At 49.5% G+C, this 21668-nt stretch overlaps 1 protein-coding gene across 1 annotated transcript; it reads left to right on the top strand.

Moving 5' to 3' along the window:
* Positions 1 to 3089: 3089 nt before the first annotated feature.
* CNDP2 (CNDP dipeptidase 2 (metallopeptidase M20 family)) lies at positions 3090 to 19711 on the top strand. The gene is made up of 11 exons (XM_008585800.1): positions 3090 to 3273; positions 4614 to 4757; positions 7645 to 7807; positions 9930 to 10018; positions 11593 to 11793; positions 13038 to 13122; positions 14162 to 14322; positions 16277 to 16441; positions 17648 to 17789; positions 18122 to 18269; positions 19055 to 19711. Exons 1-11 carry the CDS (start codon positions 3214 to 3216, stop codon positions 19122 to 19124), a joined length of 1428 nt encoding a protein of 475 aa, XP_008584022.1. The 5' UTR covers positions 3090 to 3213; the 3' UTR covers positions 19125 to 19711.
* The last annotated feature ends 1957 nt before the right edge of the window (positions 19712 to 21668 follow it).

Here is a 21668-nt window from a genome sequence, read left to right as displayed (position 1 = left end):
CGGGTGGGGCGGAACCAGCGCAGAGGCCGCCGCGGGTAAGCGGTCCTGGCCGGGCCTTCCCGGGTGGTTCCTGCCTTTCCCGGAGGGGCGGCCCGAGCCGGGTTGCGGGCCGGGCGGGGAGGGCCCCGGGTCGCGCCTCGTTCGTGTGGAAGCTCGGGCGCCCGGCCGCAGCCAGGCGGGAACAATGGAGGCCGGCGGTTCCCGAGCGCGGCCGGCGTCGGAGGCCCTGATGGGAAGCCCCCGATGGGAAGTCCCCGGGGGCCCTGGCGCTGGGCCGAGGCAGTGGCGCGACGAGCGGAGCGTCCCTGTCAGTCACCATAAGCTCGCAGTTGAGGCCTGCGCGGCTCTTCTGGTGGGATCTGGAGGGTGGCGACCCCGGTTGCTGGTCAGCCCGCGTGCCCTCCCCGAGAGGCCTGCTGAGAATCCAGCCCGCCCGCAACAGATCCCTCTCGCAGAGGCTGCGGGTCGGGGTTGCTGGACAGACAGACACACCCTAGGTTCAGAGGGCCCTGGTCAGTATCATCCCCAGCTCCACCAGCATGAAAGGCTGGGAGGTTGCCTGTAGGAAGGAAGGAGCATCTGAGAGAGACAGTTCCCTGCCATCTGGCTGGCGTTGGGCAGGCCACCCATTCCATCAGCCTCGGTTTCCTCATATGTAAAATGGAGATGACACTTGGTCCGCTGCACTAATAATGTCTTAGAGACTCAGCGCCAGTCCGCCCCTCACTGCCAAGGTCAGATTACTAGTGCAGACTCAGTGTAATGAGGCAGAAAACCTGTAATGGGACCTTCTCTCTGATACCTTTGTTATCCCTAATGTTTGCAGGGAGGAGTGGTGAAAGATAATTTCATAATCTGTGTAGGATGAAGTTCTGGATTGGAGATCCCTCCCCCTGTTTCAGTGGTTTTTACATAGACTTGAAGCCATGATTCAGGTGTTTATTTACTTACCTTGAACTAAGGAGGGACAAGGATTGAAATATTCAGAACTGAAAGAATCATCTATATGTACTGCTGCATTGATTCAGGTGCGCACGTGTAATTTCTCCTTACCCTCTCGCTAGTCTTACTATTTAAATTGTTACTCCTCATAAACTTTAGATTTCAAGAGGAGAGTGAAGCTGTCGTTTATTTTAAAGGATCGTATTTGCTTTTGTTCAATCCAATATATTGCTTTTACCCTAATAAACGGGGTCCACCAGGGCTTATAAAAGTGATTGCATTTGGCTTTGGTACTGGGAGAGGTGAAACTGGAATAATCCGGAACTGTGAGTGGGAGGGAGAAAATGGAAGCCTGCCTAACCTGCTTTGACTGGATTAATAGTTAATAGGAGGAGTTGCTTTTTAGCCCAGGCCTGGTGGCTTTGCATGGATAGCTGAATAATCTGCTCTCTGTTTACTCTCCTTTGATGAAAGGTGCACCTTAGATGATGATATCTCTGAGTGACTTTAGCTATTAGGCCATTGGTTAATTTGGCTACAAAGAACATAATATTAAAGAGAATATGCCACAGTGAGCTTGGGATTTATGGTATTTAATGTCCAAGAACCAAATGAAAAGCACCCAGTGTAAGCATGTTGTCCTGTTAAATAGGGTTTCTTTTGATGTAAACAGGTACCTTCCCTGTGTACATTTCTGGTAACAAATGGATGAAAATTTGACTTATTAATTAACACTCATAAAATGTGTCTCCAGCATTTGTGGACTTTATCTTATTACTCGAAGTTCTCTCAGATGAGTGTCTCAGCTGATACATCTGAGTTGGCTAGGACATGTGGAAATATTTCACACTCTGTTGCTGGTGTTTGACTAGGAGGAGGTCGGCACTGGGAACTAAGCGGTCTGAACTCCTACCCAGCTATGTGCAGTGCCTGAGATTTCGTCACTTCCTTGGTCTGCTAAAGAGCTGCCATGCTCTGCGTCACAGTGGGTAAAGTCACCCCTCTGTTTAAAAATCGCTTTGGGATCCTATACCAAGAAAAAAAATGCTCTTTAAGTATGTGGATGCTCAGGCGTTTATCCACATCCCCTTTGAAACTATGTAGCTGTAGCAGGATCTTGTCGCTCCACAGCTGTGGTTCTGAAACACTTGGTATGGTGTTGCAGCGGTACTGAATTTGCTCAGTACGACTGCGCTCCTTTGCACTGCTGCTGAAGTTTGAGTCTTGCCTCTCAAAGGAATCTGAATCTTGGGTTGAAGAAAAGGGGAGAGAACCAATTTTGAAAGTCCCAATACCAGAATCATTTTTATTGTGTATTCATTCCGATTTTTAAAAACAGTCAAATGATTTGTTTGTGCCTGTGTTTGTAAGATGGAGCAGAAGTTGTTGGGTCCCACACGTGAGAAACTGGACGTTAGAAAATGTGCCCAGGAGGCTGTGTGGTCAGTGGAAGTTTTTTCATCTTAAATTCTTGTGAAGGTTTAGTGTGCTGTCCTTTGACTGTTTCTGGACTGTCATCAACTTAAATGGAGTTAACCCAGCTTTCCTTGGACCCTTTGACTGTGTTGTGGGTTTGTGGTGGTAAAGACAGGGTGTGGCATTTTTGCTGGGATCCTTGAAGTGACCGCTTTTTTCATGGTAAATAGAAAGTGGGAAGTTGTCCTCGTGCTTTAAGTGCGCGTAAATCAGTGTTGCCCGGCTGTACCTACTTCTAGTTTTCATCAGATTGTCTGCAACTCAGACCCTTCCTTCAGGTACCTGCCATTTGATGCACAATTTTGTGTAGATTTTCCTTCTGAGAAGAGAAGGGAAGATCAGTCTAAGCTCTGACTAGTTCCCAAGTCTTGTGTCTGTGAAGCGCAGTCACTTCCTGGGGAGTTCAGTCCTGTGTCAGGGTGTTGCAGTGCTAGATTTTCCTTCCGAGAAGAGAAGGGAAGATCAGTCTAAGCTCTGACTAGTTCCCAAGTCTTGTGTCTGTGAAGCGCAGTCACTTCCTGGGGAGTTCAGTCCTGTGTCAGGGTGTTGCAGTGCTAGATTTTCCTTCCGAGAAGAGAAGGGAAGATCAGTCTAAGCTCTGACTAGTTCCCAAGTCTTGTGTCTGTGAAGCGCAGTCACTTCCTGGGGAGTTCAGTCCTGTGTCAGGGTGTTGCAGTGCTGCCTGGGAGGACGGAGCCGCGCCCCACAGTTCTGAAGTGGCGCCTCCAGGCCCTGGCAGGAGTGACCCATTGCTCCTCCTTCCAGGAATCATCAAGGACTGCAGTCTGCTTGAAAATGTCGACCCTAACTACCCTGTTTAAGTACATTGATGAAAATCAGGATCGCTACATTAAGGTAAGGGAATATTTCATTACAATAAACGTTAACATTTGGTTTAATCCTAGGGGGCTCAGAAACTTCCAAGAAGCTAATATGAATTATGCCTTTTAAATTGTAAGGGCCAAGGGAAGACTTCAACCCCTTGAAGGTTTTCTGTAAAATCAACTGAAAAGAACAGATTAATATGAAGAAAAAGCATAAATTTTATTATTTTAAGGGTCTGGGGAGGGGCATTGCACAGGGGAATCACAAGAGAATAACTTCCCAGTTTTCCAGTGGAATACAGAAGTTTATGTACCAATTTTCATAGGAGAGAGGAAAGGTGGGGGAAGTAGACACTTCTGTGTAGGGACAGTGTTGAGGTCTGTCCAAGGTGTGGGGCCATCCAGGGGTTGTTCTGTCCTCGTTATCTGAGGAGATTCCTAGCAGGGGCTCTTAAGACAACTGCATTTCTTTTGGACAGCTTTCTTAGTCAGATAAGGAAATTCCAGAGGAAGTTTCTCCCTGCACTTGGGGTGAAGGAAACAAGACTTGGTTAGAGGGACCATGATGCTGAGGCTTATTTCTGAGGTCTTTTTATTTTTAAAGTGCTCAGCATGACAAAGTGCAATATTTTAGGGAACAGATTTCTGCACCCTAACAAAATCAAGTATTAAAAATGTTGCCTAGAGATCCATTCCTAACCTTCTCATTTACAGTGTGAGTTACATTTCTGGCTTTTAACAGAGCGTGCCAATATGTGTTTTTAGGGATAATCAAGCTAATCCAAGATTTTTGCTTAATCTCAACCTACCATTTCTTGTGATAGTTACAGATTAAAGAACTGGTTTGCCTTTAGTATGTTCTAAGTGATTCAGTAATGTTATTTATTAATCTGTCTCTTGATGTTAACTTAAAGAACCATGCTTTATTCTTGGCAGAAACATTTCAGATGAAATCTTTAGAACTGTGATTCTAAGAATTATACTTTAGAAAACTTGGCCATTGTCTGCATAATAAGTAAGCTAATTTGTACTGCAACAACACTGGGTATTTTCTGTATCTTTTCGGATATAAATTTGTTTATGGAACTTTGTACATTTCGTAGTCACTGCATCCTGAAGGGTTAAAAATGCACGTTCTGGCATTTTTCTGTTATGCTCTAGTTCTTGGTACATGGTCACTACAAACGATTTCTTAAATCTTAAACAGAGAGCAGGTGTGACGGGTCTATTCTACATCTAGTCAACATGTTCAAAATGAGCAGTCACAGGCAGTAAGTCAATTTTGTGGACCTGAAACATGGCCTAGTTGTGAATACCCTTCCTTAAGGAGAGCCTTTTCAGAATCCCCTTTTGCTTGTCATTCACAAACAGAAGCTTGCAAAATGGGTGGCCATCCAGAGCGTGTCTGCGTGGCCGGAGAAGAGAGGTGAAATCAAGAGGATGATGGAAGTCGCCGCCGCAGACATCAGGCAGCTGGGCGGCTCTGTGGAACTGGTGGACATCGGGAAACAGAAGGTGCGAGTCCAGGATTCTCAGCGGTGCAGAACTCTGTGGAGGGGCTGATAGGACTCCCCAGGAACTTAGGGGATCTTCGCTTCAAATATCCTGCTCATATTTTTTTTAAACAAACATAAAAAGATCTGATTTGGATTATAAGTTCTGTATGATTGCTCCAGTTGGGTTGGGGCAAAAGTTTTGTGATACTCAATATTTTCCTCCCGAAAGGAGAACTGTTGACGGTTACTCAAGAACAAGTTACTGGAACAGTCATGCTTAGAGAAGAGCTGAGATTCACCTCCCAGAAGTTAGTGAGCTTCCAGACCAGGCAGTTACCCTTTATCCACACTGACCTAAAAGTAACAAAGGCACCTGCACTGCACAGCACCAGGTCGCCAGCGTCACAGCTAGTGGAAGGCACTGTTTTTCTTGCTCAACCACAAATAGCAATAACAGGCACATTTTCATAAGAGATATTTTGCATGGGGGCTGGGGGTCAGTGACACTTTAATGCAGGATTCTGACAGATGAGAATGGTTTGTTTTCTTCCTACTTTAAGTGAATAATCTCACTTAATGGGACATTATTAAACTATTTTAGTTTCAGATGATTTCAGCCCCATGTAAGTTGCATGCTTCATGCCGTGTATTTTCAAAGTTTGTAATATTCTTTTATATTGCAGAGTGTGACAAATTTGGGTTTATCTCAGTTCCTTTGACTGATGATTTAGTTGTCGAGTTGAATACAGTGCTGGAATTTGGGGTGAGGACATTCAGTTCAGGGTATTCATTTCACCCGTGGAAGAAGCTGGAAGCACAGGTGGGCAATGTGTCCACTGGGGGGCCATAGTGGGTTCATGACAAAGCCAAGGTTAAAATCCAGGCCTCCTGACTCCCAAGTCGGTATCGTTCGCTTCAGGTTTTCTTATGACAAAAAATTTAATAGTAGTCTTAAGATATGGCTTCCCAATTTCTTTCCCCTACTCTTGGGAGAATAAACCAAGTTTCTTCATATTGTTTTCTTTTAGGAGCCTACTTGACTTGCTCCCCCACCCTTTTTTCCTAACATATTAAAAAGTCTAGGTGGGGCAAATAATTTTTACTAGTTGTTTTATTATAATAGATTTATTCCTATTATCACTGACCTTACAGTGCAGTTCTTAAGAAAGGGCCTTCCATAAAAAACTGAAATGGCTATTATACTATTTTGAATTATATAGCATCTATTTTTACCAAAGAATCAGAAGATTTTCTCACTGGTAGAAAAGTTCTACAGAGATCTTTTGTCTTCTCACGTACGTTCATGTGGCAACAGCGTTCCGTTTTTCAGCAAGCAATGAGGGCTTGAGGCAGGTGTGGAGGTGGAGTCCGGTGTTACCACAGTAAATACAGAAGCTGCGGGATTTTTAGGCTCATGGAAGAAAGAGGGAGTTTCTGGTCCTAGTGAATTCAGAACAGATTTCCTTGTTAGCCTGGACAGTTTCTTAGATAATGCTCAAGTATTTCAGAGAAGCTCTTTTGCATAGAAATTTAGAGAAAATCTATTGTCGTTAAAAGTCATTTTCCTGCCTAGGCCAGCTGAGGGTGGCTGTGACCACAGAGGCCGTGTGTCCTGTGTGACGAGGACCGAGAGCCTCAGGAGTGACTCTTTGCCTCTGGGGGCCCCAGGTCATCCTCATGAGAACGATGCACAAGCCCAGCCCACACACAGTGCGGTTCGGCGGGCGAGGGACGTGGGGTCCACGCACTGCACACTAGCAGTTGTCGGGTTGTAAGAGTTACTTAAGTTGGGTATTTATAAGTAGAGTTTACTGAGAAAACAGACCTGTGTCCTGCAGGAACTTGGGCCACCTGCCAGGCTCCCTGATGCACTTTCTCACTCGGAGCTCAGGGGCCCTGAGTTTGGGGCAGGGATACTTTCTCATCCCATCACCAGATCCTGATCTGTTATCATTTTCAGTTGCTGCTCGTTTTACCTCTTAATTGTAAACTGCTAGTTGAGCTTCATTATTACGTTAGTTTGTGTGTTGTGTTTATTAACACATATTTTCATAAGCAACGTTGTCTAGTGACTAGACTAATCGTGTGTGTGGTGCTCTGTATGTACGGTCCCTTGTCCTGTAGCTAGAACAAAGGTCCGTGTGCTTTCACCCTTCCCTGCCATTCCCTGTGACACCTTGTGGTGTCGTGGGTCTGTTAGCATGTAGGACCAGGTGGAGGCGGCACATGGGTTGCAGGGCTTTTGCACAGCCTGAGCAGGCAGTGGTTTAGAGTCAAGGACTACTGACCTGATATGAAAGTTGGGAAAGACCCGAGACTGCTTCACCTTCTTACGGCTGCCATTTCTGTTCCAGGTTCAGAGAGAATACATGACAAATGTGCCACCCACTTCCCATAGGATTGTGAGACTGATAAGGCCTTAGGGACAAAGCTCAGAAGGAATACGAGCAATCATTACTTTATTTAGTATGGCATCTTGTGAATGATATTTCCTTATGTCTCGGTTTATGGCCCTTTCTGTGCATAATTGTCATCTACATACAGAATTTGAAAACTATAACTTATGATTTAAGATTGTAATTGTTTTTAACCATCATTTCAGAAAATAATGAATTAAGTTACATTCCAAACTCAGCCTGCATAATGTTTTGTTATACAAAAGTTAGAGAAAAATCAGCCTTTAAAAATTCACTAAGCCACCCACAGTTGAACATAATTCAGGCTCTGGATTATAGGGAAGTAAATTCTTATTAATTAATGACTCCGTTGAATAAAATGATATTAAACTCTACAGTAGCGGTTGACTGATGAGAGCAGATAAGAAAGCTCAAAGTATTTTAATATCTGCTACAGATACCGAGTTTCTTGAGCAAAGGCTGTCCTCCTCAACTTCCTCTCTCTTCTAGCTCCCCGACGGCTCGGAGATCCCGCTTCCTCCCATCTTGCTGGGCAAGCTGGGCTCGGACCCGCAGAAGAAGACGGTGTGCATCTACGGGCACCTGGACGTGCAGCCTGCGGCGCTGGAGGATGGCTGGGACAGTGAGCCCTTCACGCTGGTGGAGCGCGATGGTGAGAGGACGGTCGCCACCGCGGGCCAGCGCGTCTGCAGTCTGCCCTGCAAAATCCCCACAGCCGCGGTTTTTCTCTTTCCCATACAGGTGGTTTTTAACATCGTCTAGAAATTGGGTTTTGGAAGTTTCTCACGTGCCTCCGACACAAAAACTTGAGAAAGCCTTCTTGTCCTTGGTGGCCTGGGGTCTGCTAGACACTTTTTCTTAGAGTACATGTTCTGAATTGAGGCAGAGTAGTCCTCAAAACCCTGTGATCTAGCACCTCACTCTGATTGATAGCTTTGCTCTGGGATATTAGGAAGGCAGCGTCTTTCCTCAACCTGCCTGCCCAATGAGCCACTGTCGATACTTTGTGACAGACCTGCCGCAGGCTGGCCTCTTTCCTTCCCATCCTCTTTTGACATAAAGGTCTTCTGCTTCATTTCTGAATTTTCACTTCTCTGTACATGACAGTCTTTGGCCAAAAAAAGACGCCCCTTCATTTGCTCCGGCCCTTGCCTTCCAAGGCTCCTATGTTCCAGGCTCCGTATGCCGTCTGCTGAGTCTGCATTCACACCTCCCTGGCTCAGTGTCGATTGTGCTCATCCCCATGCAAAAGTGAAAAATGGTGTTGCTTAAAGCAGCATCTTCTATGAAATTTAGTTCTGCATCATCATCACCATCTCAGTGTAACTACAGTTACTGTGGAATCGATCTTCCGTGCGCACCTGGGCTCCTGAGTGGCAGGCCCCCGTGTCTACTGGGTTGTTCCCTTGCCACTTAAACTTGATCTGTCTGGAAGAGAATGCTTTGTCCTTGCTCCTCATCCCCTCTCTCGCCATCTCAATAAGTGGCACCACCTCACCGCCACTACGCCAGAAACCAGGAGCTTGTCCTCGCCTCCCTGTCCCTGTCAGGCCCTTCTCGGGCCACTGCTCTTCCCATGCTGAAGCCCCCATCTCCTACACAGGTGTTGGGTCCCGTTGCCCTCTCCAGGCCTCTGCTCCTCCACTCCTCTTCCTACTGCTCCTGAGTGACCTCAGTGTGCCACCTCTGGACCTGATACCGCCTAGTCCTTTGTGAGGCCTCCCTCTGAGAACCCTCTCAGCCCCTCCCTGATCTCCCTCGACAGACAGACACCCACCCTCAGCAGACTCCTTACTGTCAATGAACCTGCAGTAGCTCCTCGTACCATGGACAGGCTTACTGCAGACATGAAGCACATGCTGCCGCCACCTCCTGGGCAGGGAGCCTGGGGTGCAGGGAACACGTCATGTTCACTGTGCTTATTGTATGCCTCTGGGCCACCTCAGCGCTGGCCGCCATAGTTATTCAGTGCTTGTCTCAGAACAAGGGGTTTTTTTAGAAGAGCTTATATTTGATCTTCAGCTTTTGTGAAAAATTGAGTTTAGTTTATACAAGGAAATTCCCAAGGTTACGGTGGCTTTAAGCCTCGTACTACTTTGGGGTGGGTTGTATGGAAACTGCCAGACTTTTAACACCGTTTAAGCATGAGGGGTGGCAGAATCAAGGCTGGATGCTAGAGTGGCCAAGCCTGGGCTTGGCGAGCTCCATTCCTCCTGGGCTGTTCCAAGTCGCTCCTTCCCTTCCCTACTTCCCAGAGGCCAGCCCTAGGTCACAGGTCAGAGCCGGGAGCAGGGGTTGTTTTCCCTGTCATCCTTCCCATTGTCAGCTTCCTGGCCTGGACATCTGCTTTCATCCTAGAAGCAGGCGTGGGTTGCAGTTCCTGAGTAAGACCAGGCTCCGCACCCCTGTGCTACCAGCTGCTTATGGTAAACAGGTTCTAATAAGCTAAGCAACCAGGAGTGGTTTCCTGGAGTTGAACTGGAAGTCCCTTCCCTGGCTGGCTGGCCACTGTGGCTACTGTGAGAAAGGGAAGGGGTCACTTAGATGCACCTGTATGACTTGCCTCTTTGATTATGCTGAATTCTCTGGTAAATTCTAGCAATAGTGTTGGATGGAGACTCGGGGTTCCCACTAGAATGAAAACAAGGTTCTGATTCAAGGAGAAAGCCTCACTTGGGACTGTTGTGCTGAGCCTTTAGCAGATGCTCTCTTGAGGTCTGTGCTTTCTATCTCACTGTGATCAAAATTTATGGATCTGCTGATTGCTGTTCCAGGCAAGCTGTATGGGAGAGGTTCCACTGATGATAAGGGGCCGGTGGCTGGCTGGATGAATGCCCTGGAAGCTTATCAGAAAACAGATCAGGTATGCCCCCACGCCACACTCTGCCCGATTCACCCCGAGTGGTGCCCAGATGTGCTTTTTGTTCACATGGCAGCCTGTGAAGGTCACTGGATAGCAGAAAGCACACTCCCCCCAAACTTTATGAGCACAGGTGACTCAGACTTAAGAGGATAGACTACAGCTTAATTGTTTTACAGAGGCTCAAAGTTCACAACATTGCCAACACACGAGATGTGAATGTCCAATCACGGACTGAACCTGCGAGTGCAGCCACTTGCCAGGGTGTGACCTGGGCCTGTGATGCTGGACAAGTCCCTTCCTCTTATTCCTAAAATAAGGTTTATTTATTTATTATTATTATTTTTTTAAAAGATGACCGATAAGGGGATCCCAAGCCCCGACTTGGTGTTGTCAGCACCATGCTGTCCAAGTGAGCTAACCGGCCATCCCTATATAGGAATCCGAACCCGTGGCCTTGGTGTTATCAGCAGGACACTCTCCCAAGTGAGCCACAGCCAGGCCCCTAAGTTTTATTTTTTAAAATGTATTTCCTTAACTGTGAAATATCTGCTTATTGTTCCAAGTTGGTGAAATACAGAAAAGGAGAGAGAGAAAAATTGCCTAGAGTCCCAACCCTCAAAGACTGTTAGTATTTTATTACTTACCAGGCTTTTCAATTGTTTCTAACTTAATTGTGACCACACCATATAGACCATTTTTGCCTCTTGCTTTCATCTTGGATCATGATAAAATAAGAACAAGATAAGCATTTTTGTCAAAGCATGGAGTGTAGATCTGAGAAGGGTCTCAGGCCCCCTGGTCCTGGTGTCATTTTACACAGGAGGAGAGTGACTCCCAGAACCGCCTGGCCTATCCTGCAGCTGGCCTGCATACTGGTGTCGCCTCGCCCCCTCCAGGGAGGTCTCACCCTCCCTCATCCTCTGGGCTGGGAGGCTGCAGACAGGGCATGGCTCTTATAGCGGCCCCACTTTCTCGCACCTGCTGTGGCATGGAGGTTCCCCGGGAGGGGCATGAGAAGAGGAGGGCAGAGGAGGAGGCGTGTTGGAGAGCGGTGCTGTCTGGGGGCGGTTTTGAACCAGGACTCAGTAGACTTGAGTCCGCATTTGGGTGAGTCCTTCTGGTCTTTAGCCTGTGTGGTCATCAGCAAGTCACCTGGCTCTGTGTGCAAGCCCATTTTCTCATGTGTGCATGGGGGCCATTTGCCTCACCCCACAGCATTGGGAGAGCACCTGGAAAACTGCATTACAAGACCCAGATACTTGGTGATGTATTAAAATTACCATTGAGCTTTTCAGGGAAGACACATTACCTCTTAGGGCATAACTATGGCGAGGAGCCTTGCCTTTCAAAACTGGATTAGTCAGAGCGGCCTGGGCCTGGAGCTGTGGCTGGCGACAGTCAGTGCTGGGGAGCAGCGTCACGACAGGGTGTCCACAGGAGGCACGAGTGGTTGGTCTGGAGGGCTGGTATTTCAGATCTGTGATTTCAGAGCAACGGTGGCTTCCTTCCTGTCTGTTCTTTCTAGGACAGGAAAGGAAAGCCACATGCCTACTCACACTGCATCCCTCCCACAGGAGGTTCCCGTCAATGTCCGGTTCTGCCTGGAAGGCATGGAGGAGTCTGGCTCCGAAGGCCTGGACGAGCTGATTTTTGCCCAGAAAGACACGTTCTTTAAAGATGTGGACTACGTGTGCATCTCAGATAACTACTGGCTGGGCAAGAAGAAGCCTTGCATCACGTACGGTCTCAGGGGCATCTGCTACTTTTTCATCGAGGTACAGTGCTGAGTTCTGTGGGCTTCACTTCATGTTTCACTGACCCCTGAGTCTCCTTGTACTTCCTTACCCCAGGGTAGGCAAGTACCAATAAGTGGCTGCACATGAAGGAGCACAGAAGTACTCAGTGCCCAGTTCTCAGTTCCTTAACCCATTGTCGTACCCCTGGCACGGACAGTGGTCCTTCTGGTGGTCAGAAGCCAGCTTCATGGAAACGTCTAGCTGGGGCAGTATTATTTGTAACATTGCCTTGGAGCAATTGAGTAGAGACTCAGTGCTAGTCCACTTAAGAAGCCAGAGACATAGAGCATTTTAGAAACACTTCCTTTTCAAAGTTAAGCTGTTTTTACTTGAGCACCTGCGCCCTTATCCCACGACAGTTATATTGAGGAGCTGAGACACTCGGCTAGTAAAGAGAAGACAGGGCAGGACAGAGCAGGGAGGGCCGGGCCCAGGCCGGACTCTGCCGCTCACTGGCTGCTGCTTATATACCAAATAAGTAGTTGTAGGGTGACCCACAGGGGGACATGATGATTAAGTTAGGTCCAGTTTGTAGAAGTCTTTTATAACCCGAACAGTGCTAGAATCATCCCAGCTGTGCTGCTGAGTGCTCACTCTGGGCAGGGCACTGTGCTACATTCCAAGTGACACAATAGGGTGACCCAGTGCTGTGAGTGAGACATTTACAGATAAGGAGACAAGGCACACAGCAGTTAGCTGCCTCACCCTGGTTACACTAGTCAGTGGTATGTGGGATCTGAACCCATATCCTCAGGCTCCAAGTCCTGTCCCCTATACCTGGGTATGCTAGCCCACCCAGTGTACCTGTGGCTAGCATTCCCCGTGTACCTGTGGCTGGTATGCCCAGTGTACCTGTGGCTGGCATACCCCCTGTACCTGTGGCTGGCATTCCCAGTGTACCTGTGGCTGGCATTCCCCGTGTACCTGTGGCTGGCATACCCCCTGTACCTGTGGCTGCTATTCCCTGTGTACCTATGGCTAGCATATCCAAGTACCTGTGGCTAGCACTCCCAATATACCTGTAGTAGATCCAAGTGTATTTTTTGTTCCTGCCTAGGTTTTTAAATTTGAAATACACCTTGCTTTGCTCCTTGAGGGCGGAAATTTAGATTTGGATAATTGTCAGATCTTATAAACGTTCTTTGTTCAGTTTACTGTCACATGATAGAAATAAGCTCCCACCGAGCAGCCAGATAAAGTGGCCCTTGTTTCTGTCTGTCCAGGTGGAGTGCAGTGACAAAGACCTGCATTCTGGGGTGTACGGGGGCTCGGTGCACGAGGCTATGACTGACCTCATCGCGCTGATGGGTAAGCAGGTGCTGGCGCGTGCTCAGGACCTTGTGATTGGGGAAAGCTAGCTGGGCATTCCTTCAGGCTCCTGTTGTCAGCATTGGGCACGTTTCGGCGTTCTTCAGGAACCAGCCTGCATCTGTTTCTAATCATTCTGCCAACCACCTGCCATTCCTGTAGAAGGCCCAAGGCCCAAGCTTCACTGTGACCCACCCTCCTCCTGCTCTGCCTGGGACCCTCCCGGGCCTTGTCACCCACCACCTGCTGAAACCCTAGCCGGCCTCCACCACCCAACTTGGACACCCCCAAGTCCTGTGCGACTCGTCCCCTATAGTCACGCAACACGCCTTCCCCTGGACACTGCCGTATTTTACGTCTGTCAGAGGGCACTTGCTTTGGTCTATTTGACATCACAATTGGCCACAGCTAGCTCCCCCGCCGGTAGCTCTTGGAGAGCAGGAACCACATCTTCCTGCTGCTGGCATTTTCCTGGCATGAGGCTGGATGCAGTGCCTCCTCCCACACAACTACGCTCTGCTTTCCTCCCCTCATGGGTGGCGCTGTCTTGTGTGATGTCTGCATAGTTTCTGGGGTTGGCTAGTCTGTCGCACTCACAGTTTTCCTCCTCAGCTTGAGAGCCGCTTGTTTCTGGTGGGATGTGCATTAAAAAGAAACATTGGATGGTGTGGTGGGTCCTGGAGCCAGCCTGCATGGCTGCATCCTGGTCTGTGACCGAGGACAGCTTAATTGCTCTGCCTATTCCTCCATCTCTTCATCTCAAGTATGGGAACAGTGGTCCCTCTCTCCTCCTGGGGCTGCTGTGGTTGTGACATGACTTGCTGAGCATAGGGCATGTAGAGGGCACCTGAGAGAGAATGCATGCCCGAGAGTGGCCCTACTAGAGTCCTGCCATGTGGCCCGTCTTGCAGTCCCATGGCTGGGTGGGGCAGGCTGTGCATATCTCCTGTGCCTGGCTTCCTGGGGTCAGTGCAGGAGAGACCTGCTTGCCTTTGCACTGCCCCTGCTGAGCGTTTTCATCTTCTGCCGGCTTCCTCAGGCTCCCTGGTAGACAAGAAGGGCAAAATCCTCATCCCCGGCATCAACGAGGCCGTGGCCCCCCTCACCGATGAGGAGCACCAGCTCTATGACTGCATCGACTTTGACCTGGAGGAGTTTGCCAAGGACGTGGGGGCAAAGACCCTCCTGCACAGCTGCAAGGTGCTGGCTCAGGGGGCCCCTCACGGGAGGAAGCTGGACTGTCGCATGCACAGAGGTCATCCGATGTTGCAGACATTTAGAAAGCAGCACACACCAGGTTGGAAGTTGTTAGGTTTTCTGAAATGTCAAAGTCCACTTTTGACTTCGTGAGAACTGGAGGAAATGTGGAGAGGAAACACAGCCATCTTCTGTGGTGGGTGGCTTTTGCCCTACCTACAACTGTAAGGTCATCTCTTCACCACAGGGCCCAAGTCACGTTAAGCTGGACCTAACAGCCAAGTGCTAAGGTGGAAACCATTTGCACAGGATGTTTGCTTAACTGTTAGGTGACAGTTGTGTCGTGACATTTCTCTTAATTAGGTTAGTTCTTGGATTATCAGGTATGATGTAAGTTCAGCACTTTCTGTTCAGCCTACATTAATTGAATCCAGCAGCAGGCCCTGCACTGTCTCAGCCCAGGGATAGAAGAGAAATAAGGCTGGCCTTGGCTCTTGAGTTTCCTCCTTCCCAGAGACAAGCACGCAGAGAACTAGGGAAAGACATGTCAGGCCATGCTGCGGGCACACAGCACTGTGGTCGCATATGAGGGCACGGTTGTCAGGACTGCGAGAAGGCAGCCCCACCAGGCTGTCCTGCAGGAGCCGAGTGTCAGCCAGCAGGGATAAGGCTGGCGGAAGCAATTGGCAGGAGCACAGACGCGTCCAGCTGTTTCAGGACAGAAGGCAAGGGCTAAGGGGGACGCTGGGCAGCCCTGGGACCAAGATTGAGGTGCCCGACACGAAGGCCTGTGACTTGCCAGGAGCTCAAATGTCATCCTAGCAGATGGCAAACTGTGGCAGGTTTTGAGCCGATCACCTGTCGCTGTGGGGATGACTATGGCGTGGGTGGCGTTGGAGCTGAGGCAGTGCACGTGGGGAGACCAGTTAGACTGTTGCAGGTGCCAGAGCCTTGACAGTGTCCTGGGGACAGAGGAGTTGTTGGGGGATGCCTAAGCCTCACGACATATCGGAGGATCTATGGTACCAGGTGGTGGGATCTTCTGGAGTCAGAAGAGAAGGTCCCCACCAGCAGTTACGGGAGGCACAAGCCTGGGAGAGCTGGGTTCTGAACAAGCTTCCATTTCCTCCTGCTGTTTCGGGCACCTCACTCTGTAAGTTGTCTTAGGGCCTCGTATATTCCTCCCAGCCATCGCTGAGCTACTTGGTTCACAAGGAGAAGTCCACATGGTTCAGTGGCTAAGTCACTGAGGAATCTTCCAGAAGCCCCCATCATGGCTGCGTAGATCCTCCTGTCTAGTCTTCTGCCACTGCTGGGACACAGTGGGGCATGTAGAAAGGCCATAGTATAGATTTTATGCCTGGGAAACAGGCTGCTTCCTGCCATCCCCTCAACTGAGGATGGTGTCTGTCCATGGCCACTGTGCCACAACTGTGGTGCAGGGCTCAGCCTGGCTTTCCTGTTCCGATAGAAATGAGCCCCACATTCTGTGCTCATGGGCCTAGGGAGGCGTCCTCAGATGGCCTGTGTTGCGTCCTTTCTTTCTCCTGTTGTCTCTGGCCCTTTGGAAACTCTGATGTCTGTGGGACCACAACCTCCCCTGTGTTCCCTGGGCCCTTGGTGATCAGCCCCACGGCTATCTTCATTTTGTTGGTGACTTTGAGCTGTCTAGGCTGTCATGGGAGGCGCCACACTTGAGGCTCCTGGGACCTGCACAGGGGTCTCCTTTGTGGGGTGTTGCAGCAGCTCCAGACCGCATCTGGGATGGGCTCTAACCAGTGCTGCCTGGGCAGGGATCCCCTGTGTCTGCACCTCCTTCCTGCAGTCGTCAGGACCCGGCCAGGCACGTCTCTGGACAGCTGCTTTCCCAGACAGTGTTAGCGTCTTCTCAGCAAGCAGGCAGGGCTGGCACTGGAAGCCTGATGTGTCCCCAAACCCCTCTGTCATTTTCCCACAGAAAGACATCCTGATGCACCGATGGCGGTACCCGTCCCTCTCCCTCCATGGCATTGAAGGCGCCTTCTCTGGGTCAGGGGCCAAGACCGTGATTCCTAGGAAAGTGGTGGGCAAGTTCTCCATCAGGCTCGTGCCGGACATGACTCCGGAAGTGGTCAGCGAGCAGGCATGTGGGGCACCGGGTGCGGTGGGATGAGAATGGCAGAAGGCTTTCTCTAGGGCAGCCCCTAGACCCTGCACATCCCCACTCCTTTGCACTTTCTAACTCCCTAACTGCTATGATGAGCAGTTTAGAAACTTACCAGATGAAGGCCATGTGAACAGCACGATGTGTGAGTGACCTTTGTTCCTGCCCAGCTGTGCCAAAAGCTGACCTCTGACCTCACCCCAAGGCTTCAGGTCAGATGCTGATTTGGGGTCAAATATGTTCTACTGAGAGTCCAGGGGACCGTCTCTCACCGTGGTGACACACGGAGGGGAGGATCCTGGTGCCACAGGTCAGCCCGGCCAGCAGCCACTGCTTGTCCCCATGAAGGGATGGAATCAGAGTCCTGCCTGTTGGGAATGGGGACCAAGGTCGCTCTCCATGCTGAGAACTGAGATGCTGTCATGAGGGGATTTCCTCAGCCCCATCTTGGGTCTAGAGGAATTTGAGCTGTGATCGTTTTTATAACTGTCTTAGTCTGCTCGGGCCACCATAACAAAATAGTACAGACTGAGTGACTTACCATGATAGAAATTTATTTCTTAGTTTTGGAGGCTGAGAAGTTTTTTGGAAAAGTTCAAGATAAGGTGCCAGCAAATGTGACATCTGTTGAGGGCTCTTCCCGGCCTGCAGACGTCTGCCTTCTCACTGTGTCTTCACGTGGCAGAGAGAGCATGTGATCTCTCTGGCATTCCTTCTTATAAGGACACGAATCCTCTCCAGTCAGCCCCACCCCTCTTGACCTCATTTAACCTGACTGACTTCCCTAAAGGCCCTGTCCCCAGATACAGTCGTACTGGAGTTTAGGGCTTCAACACATGAATTTTGGGGGGGGACACACATTCTGTCCATAACATAAAGCGAGTCAGGGAACATTGTTTTTAAACTTAATTTAAATATTACCACCATTTGGAACATCTATGTAAAGGGCAAATTGCTTGAAATTAAAACATTGCCTTCTACTTTCAAGTAACTATATTTTGTTTCTTGATAAAGCTCCCTTTTCTGTTTTCCTAGTTGTGCAGATCAGATCAATATTCAGCAGCAGAAAGTGAGACCCGTTATAGACTTATTGTAGACCTGTTGTAGACCCCCTCGTAGGTCACAGGTGTTGGAGCGAATGCCGAGCTAATACAACACTCTGTGTTTCCTCTGTTTGTGGTTTAGGTTACGAGCTACTTGACTAACAAGTTTGCTGATCTACACAGCCCCAACAAGTTTAAGGTGTACATGGGCCATGGTGGGAAGCCCTGGGTATCCGACTTCAACCACCCTCATTATGTGGCTGGGAGAAGAGCCCTGAAAACAGGTTAGGCACTCTGTGGGGACACATGCCCAGACCCTTAGTACATGTAGAAGGACTCGGTTGTATCGTGCGGGTGCACGGCTGTATCAGCGAGGCTCTGCTGTGTCGTACGGGCACATGGCCGCATTGGCGAGGCCCTGCTATGTCGTGTGGGCTTGTGGCCACATCAGTGGCACTCTGAAGAGAGCCAATGGGGAATGGGAGGACCGGCCAGCCTGGAGAGCCAGGGCCTTGCACAGAGTCAGGGCTCAAGAGTGTCATTGAGCAGTGGCTGCATGGTGGTTCCCCAGCCTTGTGCCCCACACTCACTATTTCTTTTATGTCACTTCCTGCAGTTTTTGGTGTTGAACCAGACTTGACCAGGGAGGGTGGCAGTATCCCTGTGACCTTGACCTTTCAGGAGGCCACGGGTAAGAACGTCATGCTGTTGCCCGTGGGGTCAGCGGACGACGGTGCTCACTCCCAGAATGAGAAGCTCAACAGGTGAGATGCTACAGCCAGGGTGGTGGCTCCTCGCGGTGGCAGCTCCTGCAGTGGCTTTCTCTCCCCTCCCCGCCACCTCTTCCCCCTTGTGCGCCGCTGCCAAGAGAGGCCTCTGATGGAGGCAGGGACAAGGCTTTGGGCAGGGGACAGTTTGTAATAGTAAACGCCTTGGGCAGGGGACAGTTTGTAACAATAACACCGCGCTCTGTGTTTTTCTCTGTGCTTTATCTACTGCTCATAAAACCCTCTCTACTTTCCCTTTTTGAAAAATGACTGTCCTTGCTCACTGCTTATGCTACTTGTATATATTCCTGACCTAGGCAGACACAATGGGGACTCTTTTAACTAACAAGGGTGAAAGGTAGCCTCGACTTTCTCTGAGTTAGCAGCAAAAGGAGGAACTCAGGCAGGCAGGGGACCCACAGACAGTTCAGAGAGAAGAATCTGGCCCCTGGAATTGCCAAGGAGGACCCATCTGGGGATTACTGGGGTTGACCAGCCAGGGCCTAAGACAGAGGCTGAGACCCTGCATGGAGGAGAGAGCTGGGGGGACAGACCTGGTGACAAGGGTACAAGATGGAGGCCCAAGATCAAGGTAGGACATTTGCTGTCGGGGCAGTAGGTGAGGCCCCTCACATTCCCCTTTGGTCCCTGGGGTGGGCAGCCAGATTGAACCTGCTCTTGAGAACCAGCCAGGATTGGGGGGGGCGCTCCCCAGAAAGAACACAGCATGTGACCCTACACCTGACGCTGCGTAACACCAGTTGTCTTTTCTTCTCCATTAGGCATAACTACATAGAGGGAACCAAGATGCTGGCTGCCTACCTGTACGAGGTGTCTCAGCTGAAGAACTGAGGGGCTCAGTTTTCCGTGGACTGCCACGTCTGGCCAGAAGGAGCCCCACTCTGTCCTTGCTCTTCCGACTCACTCAGGAAAGCAGATGCTCCCCTCCCCCCTCTCCTCTGTCAGGTTACACACATCCTTCCAAGAACAGATGCGAGTGTGTCCAGCGGTCTCGTGGATGGAGTTACCTGCACCAGGCAATTAGGAACATGTAGTCCTGGGGCTTATCAGTGATCCTGAATGACAGCTGAGTCCCCTGGGTGGGTTCTCCAAGGTGGTCGGTATAACTTAAGCTCCAGGAAATAGCCAGGGTCCGCAAGCACCGGCCCTCCTGCAGCAAGCCCTTCATCCTCAAACTGCGGTGAGCAGGGCTGACTGCCCTGCTGCCATCTGCCCCGGCTCAGGTGATGCACCCCTGGAGCATTTAGAAAGGGAATGAGAAAAGTGAGCCTCCCTCAACCCTTGCTGTCCTTTTCTCAAGACCTTAACCACTGGTGTTTTCCATCTTTATTATAATCCCCAAAACCTAACCTAACTGGGAAGATTATTTTGTCTCAGTCTGTGTTGCTAAATAAACAGTAAAAATGAAGCCTCTAAAAGAATTGCTGCCGTCTGACTTTCTCGTGGAGCACACGCACCCTGTGCTTGGTGAGTGGCGTCTGGTCAATCATGCTAGTGCATGGCAAGGTGGTGTCAGTACTTAGGAAACAAGACTTGGGTCTTTGCAGGCAGACATTCCTCCCCCCAGTCCACGTGAGTGGTGGTGATGCTCATCACTATCCGGGTGTGCAGAGCAGTGTGCTTGTCCCCACTCCTACTGCCAAGCCACCAAAAATCAAGATGGTTTAACAAGATAAAGAATCAGTTGACCCCGCTGATAGGAAAGGCCAGAGTAAACTCTGATGAAAGGAGCCAGGGCCCCTTGGAGAAGGGGTTGACCCCAGGGATGGGGCACCTCGTGGCAGGAGGTCAGGAGGTGCTATCAGGAGCCAGCCTGAGAGAGCTTAGAGAGACCAAAGTGGAGCAATTTGAGCAAGAAAATGGTGTTAGATTAAGACCCACAAAACTATCCATGAGTGATGGAGTTTGGATGTGTTGTCACCCCAGAACTCATGTGGAAATCTGATCCCTAATTTGACAGGGTTGGAAGCTGTTTGAGTCATGGGGGCGGATCCCTCATGAATGGATTAATTCTCTCTCTAGGGGAGGAGGGTTAGTGAGTGAGTTCTTGCTCTATTAGTTCCCGTGAGAGCTGGTTGTTTAAAAGACCCTGGCACCTCCTCTCTCTCTCTTGCTTCCTCTTGCCATATGATCTGCTTGTACCCCTGGCTGCCTGCTACTTTCCGCCATAAGTAGAAACAGTCTAAGGCCAGTGCCAGATGCAGCTGTCCCAGAATCGTAAGCCAAATAAACCTCTTTCTTTTATAAATTACCCAGTCTCAGGTATTTCTGTTATAGCAACACAAAACAGACTAATACAGTGTGTCTGCACCAGTATCAGTAAGCAATGGAACAAGTGGGTGAGAAGGGGCAGTGCTGGCCCATGGAGAATACCTGCTGATCTGTGTGGACGGACACGGGAAACCAAACCACCATCGGAACGCCACAGTTGCTGCAGGCAACGTCCCTGGTATACGCTGAAATGGGCAAGCAAAAGTTTAAGAAACAGGATGTTTGCATAGTGTGAAAGTATGTCCCCTAAGATATTAACCCACAAGGGGAAAACAGCGACTTTACAGTGCAGAGAGCTGGCGGACACCACCTTACCAGGTGATCACAGTGAACCTTGGAGACAATGACGCATTGGTATCATGTACCCCCGACGCACCACCCTCCCCCATGTCTGGTCTGGCAACCTCATGCCTGTCATGAAAAACATCAGACAAACCAAAAATGGAGGAGATCTGAATAAAATCTGTAGCTGGTATCATACTGATGATAATTCCTTAGTTTCGATCGTTGCCCTTTGGTTATGTGAGATGTTGGCTGGGGGAAGTGTGTATGGGGACTACTGCTTTTCCTACTTTCTGCAAATCTAGTACCATTTCAAAGTAAAAACAGGAAAGGAAGATAAGGGTGTCTGGCTTCAGGCACAGCTGGACCTGGCACTCGTATTATCTGGACCAGTTGCTCCATCATGAAAGTGAAAAATGCATTTATTTAGCCTCTAATGCTGCAAAAAGAACTGCAGGTGTCCCCAAGAAACCCCAACAGTAGCGGCATGTGTCTCATGGGCTCTGCTTGGTCATGAACCCTTGTGAGCAGTCCCCATGCCAGGGCATGCAGCACCTGGTGTGGCTCAGGCCAGATGGGGCTCCCATGAAACTGAGTCTGGAGGTGCTGCGGGTAGTGGTCTCCCAGAGGGGATCAGAGCAGTGTCCTCAGAAGGGTGAGTGGCTGCTGGGCCAGTGTGGTTGTTGACCTTTGTCTTCTGCAAACTCAGCAGTTTTGTTTTTGTTCCTCTTTATCATGTAACATGAGACTTAGTGACTTTGTATCAGTATTTAAACGTTAACTTTACATGATAGTATTTGTATTTCAGTCATGGGATATCAG

Source organism: Galeopterus variegatus, unplaced genomic scaffold (genome assembly GCF_000696425.1).
Source record: "Galeopterus variegatus unplaced genomic scaffold, G_variegatus-3.0.2 Scaffold3722, whole genome shotgun sequence".
Classification (NCBI taxonomy): domain Eukaryota; kingdom Metazoa; phylum Chordata; class Mammalia; order Dermoptera; family Cynocephalidae; genus Galeopterus; species Galeopterus variegatus.
The sequence above is the reverse complement of the archived record's forward strand: the minus strand, read 5'-3'. Positions and strand labels throughout refer to the sequence as shown.

Bases quoted from the DNA above. Each gene is read 5' to 3' on its own strand.
- CNDP2 (XM_008585800.1), top strand. From the start codon at position 3,214: ATGTCGACCCTAACTACCCTGTTTAAGTACATTGATGAAAATCAGGAT. The intron at 4,758-7,644 runs GTGCGAGTCCAG...TCTCTCTTCTAG, and splicing joins TGGACATCGGGAAACAGAAG to CTCCCCGACGGCTCGGAGAT. The intron at 11,794-13,037 runs GTACAGTGCTGA...CTGTCTGTCCAG, and splicing joins TCTGCTACTTTTTCATCGAG to GTGGAGTGCAGTGACAAAGA.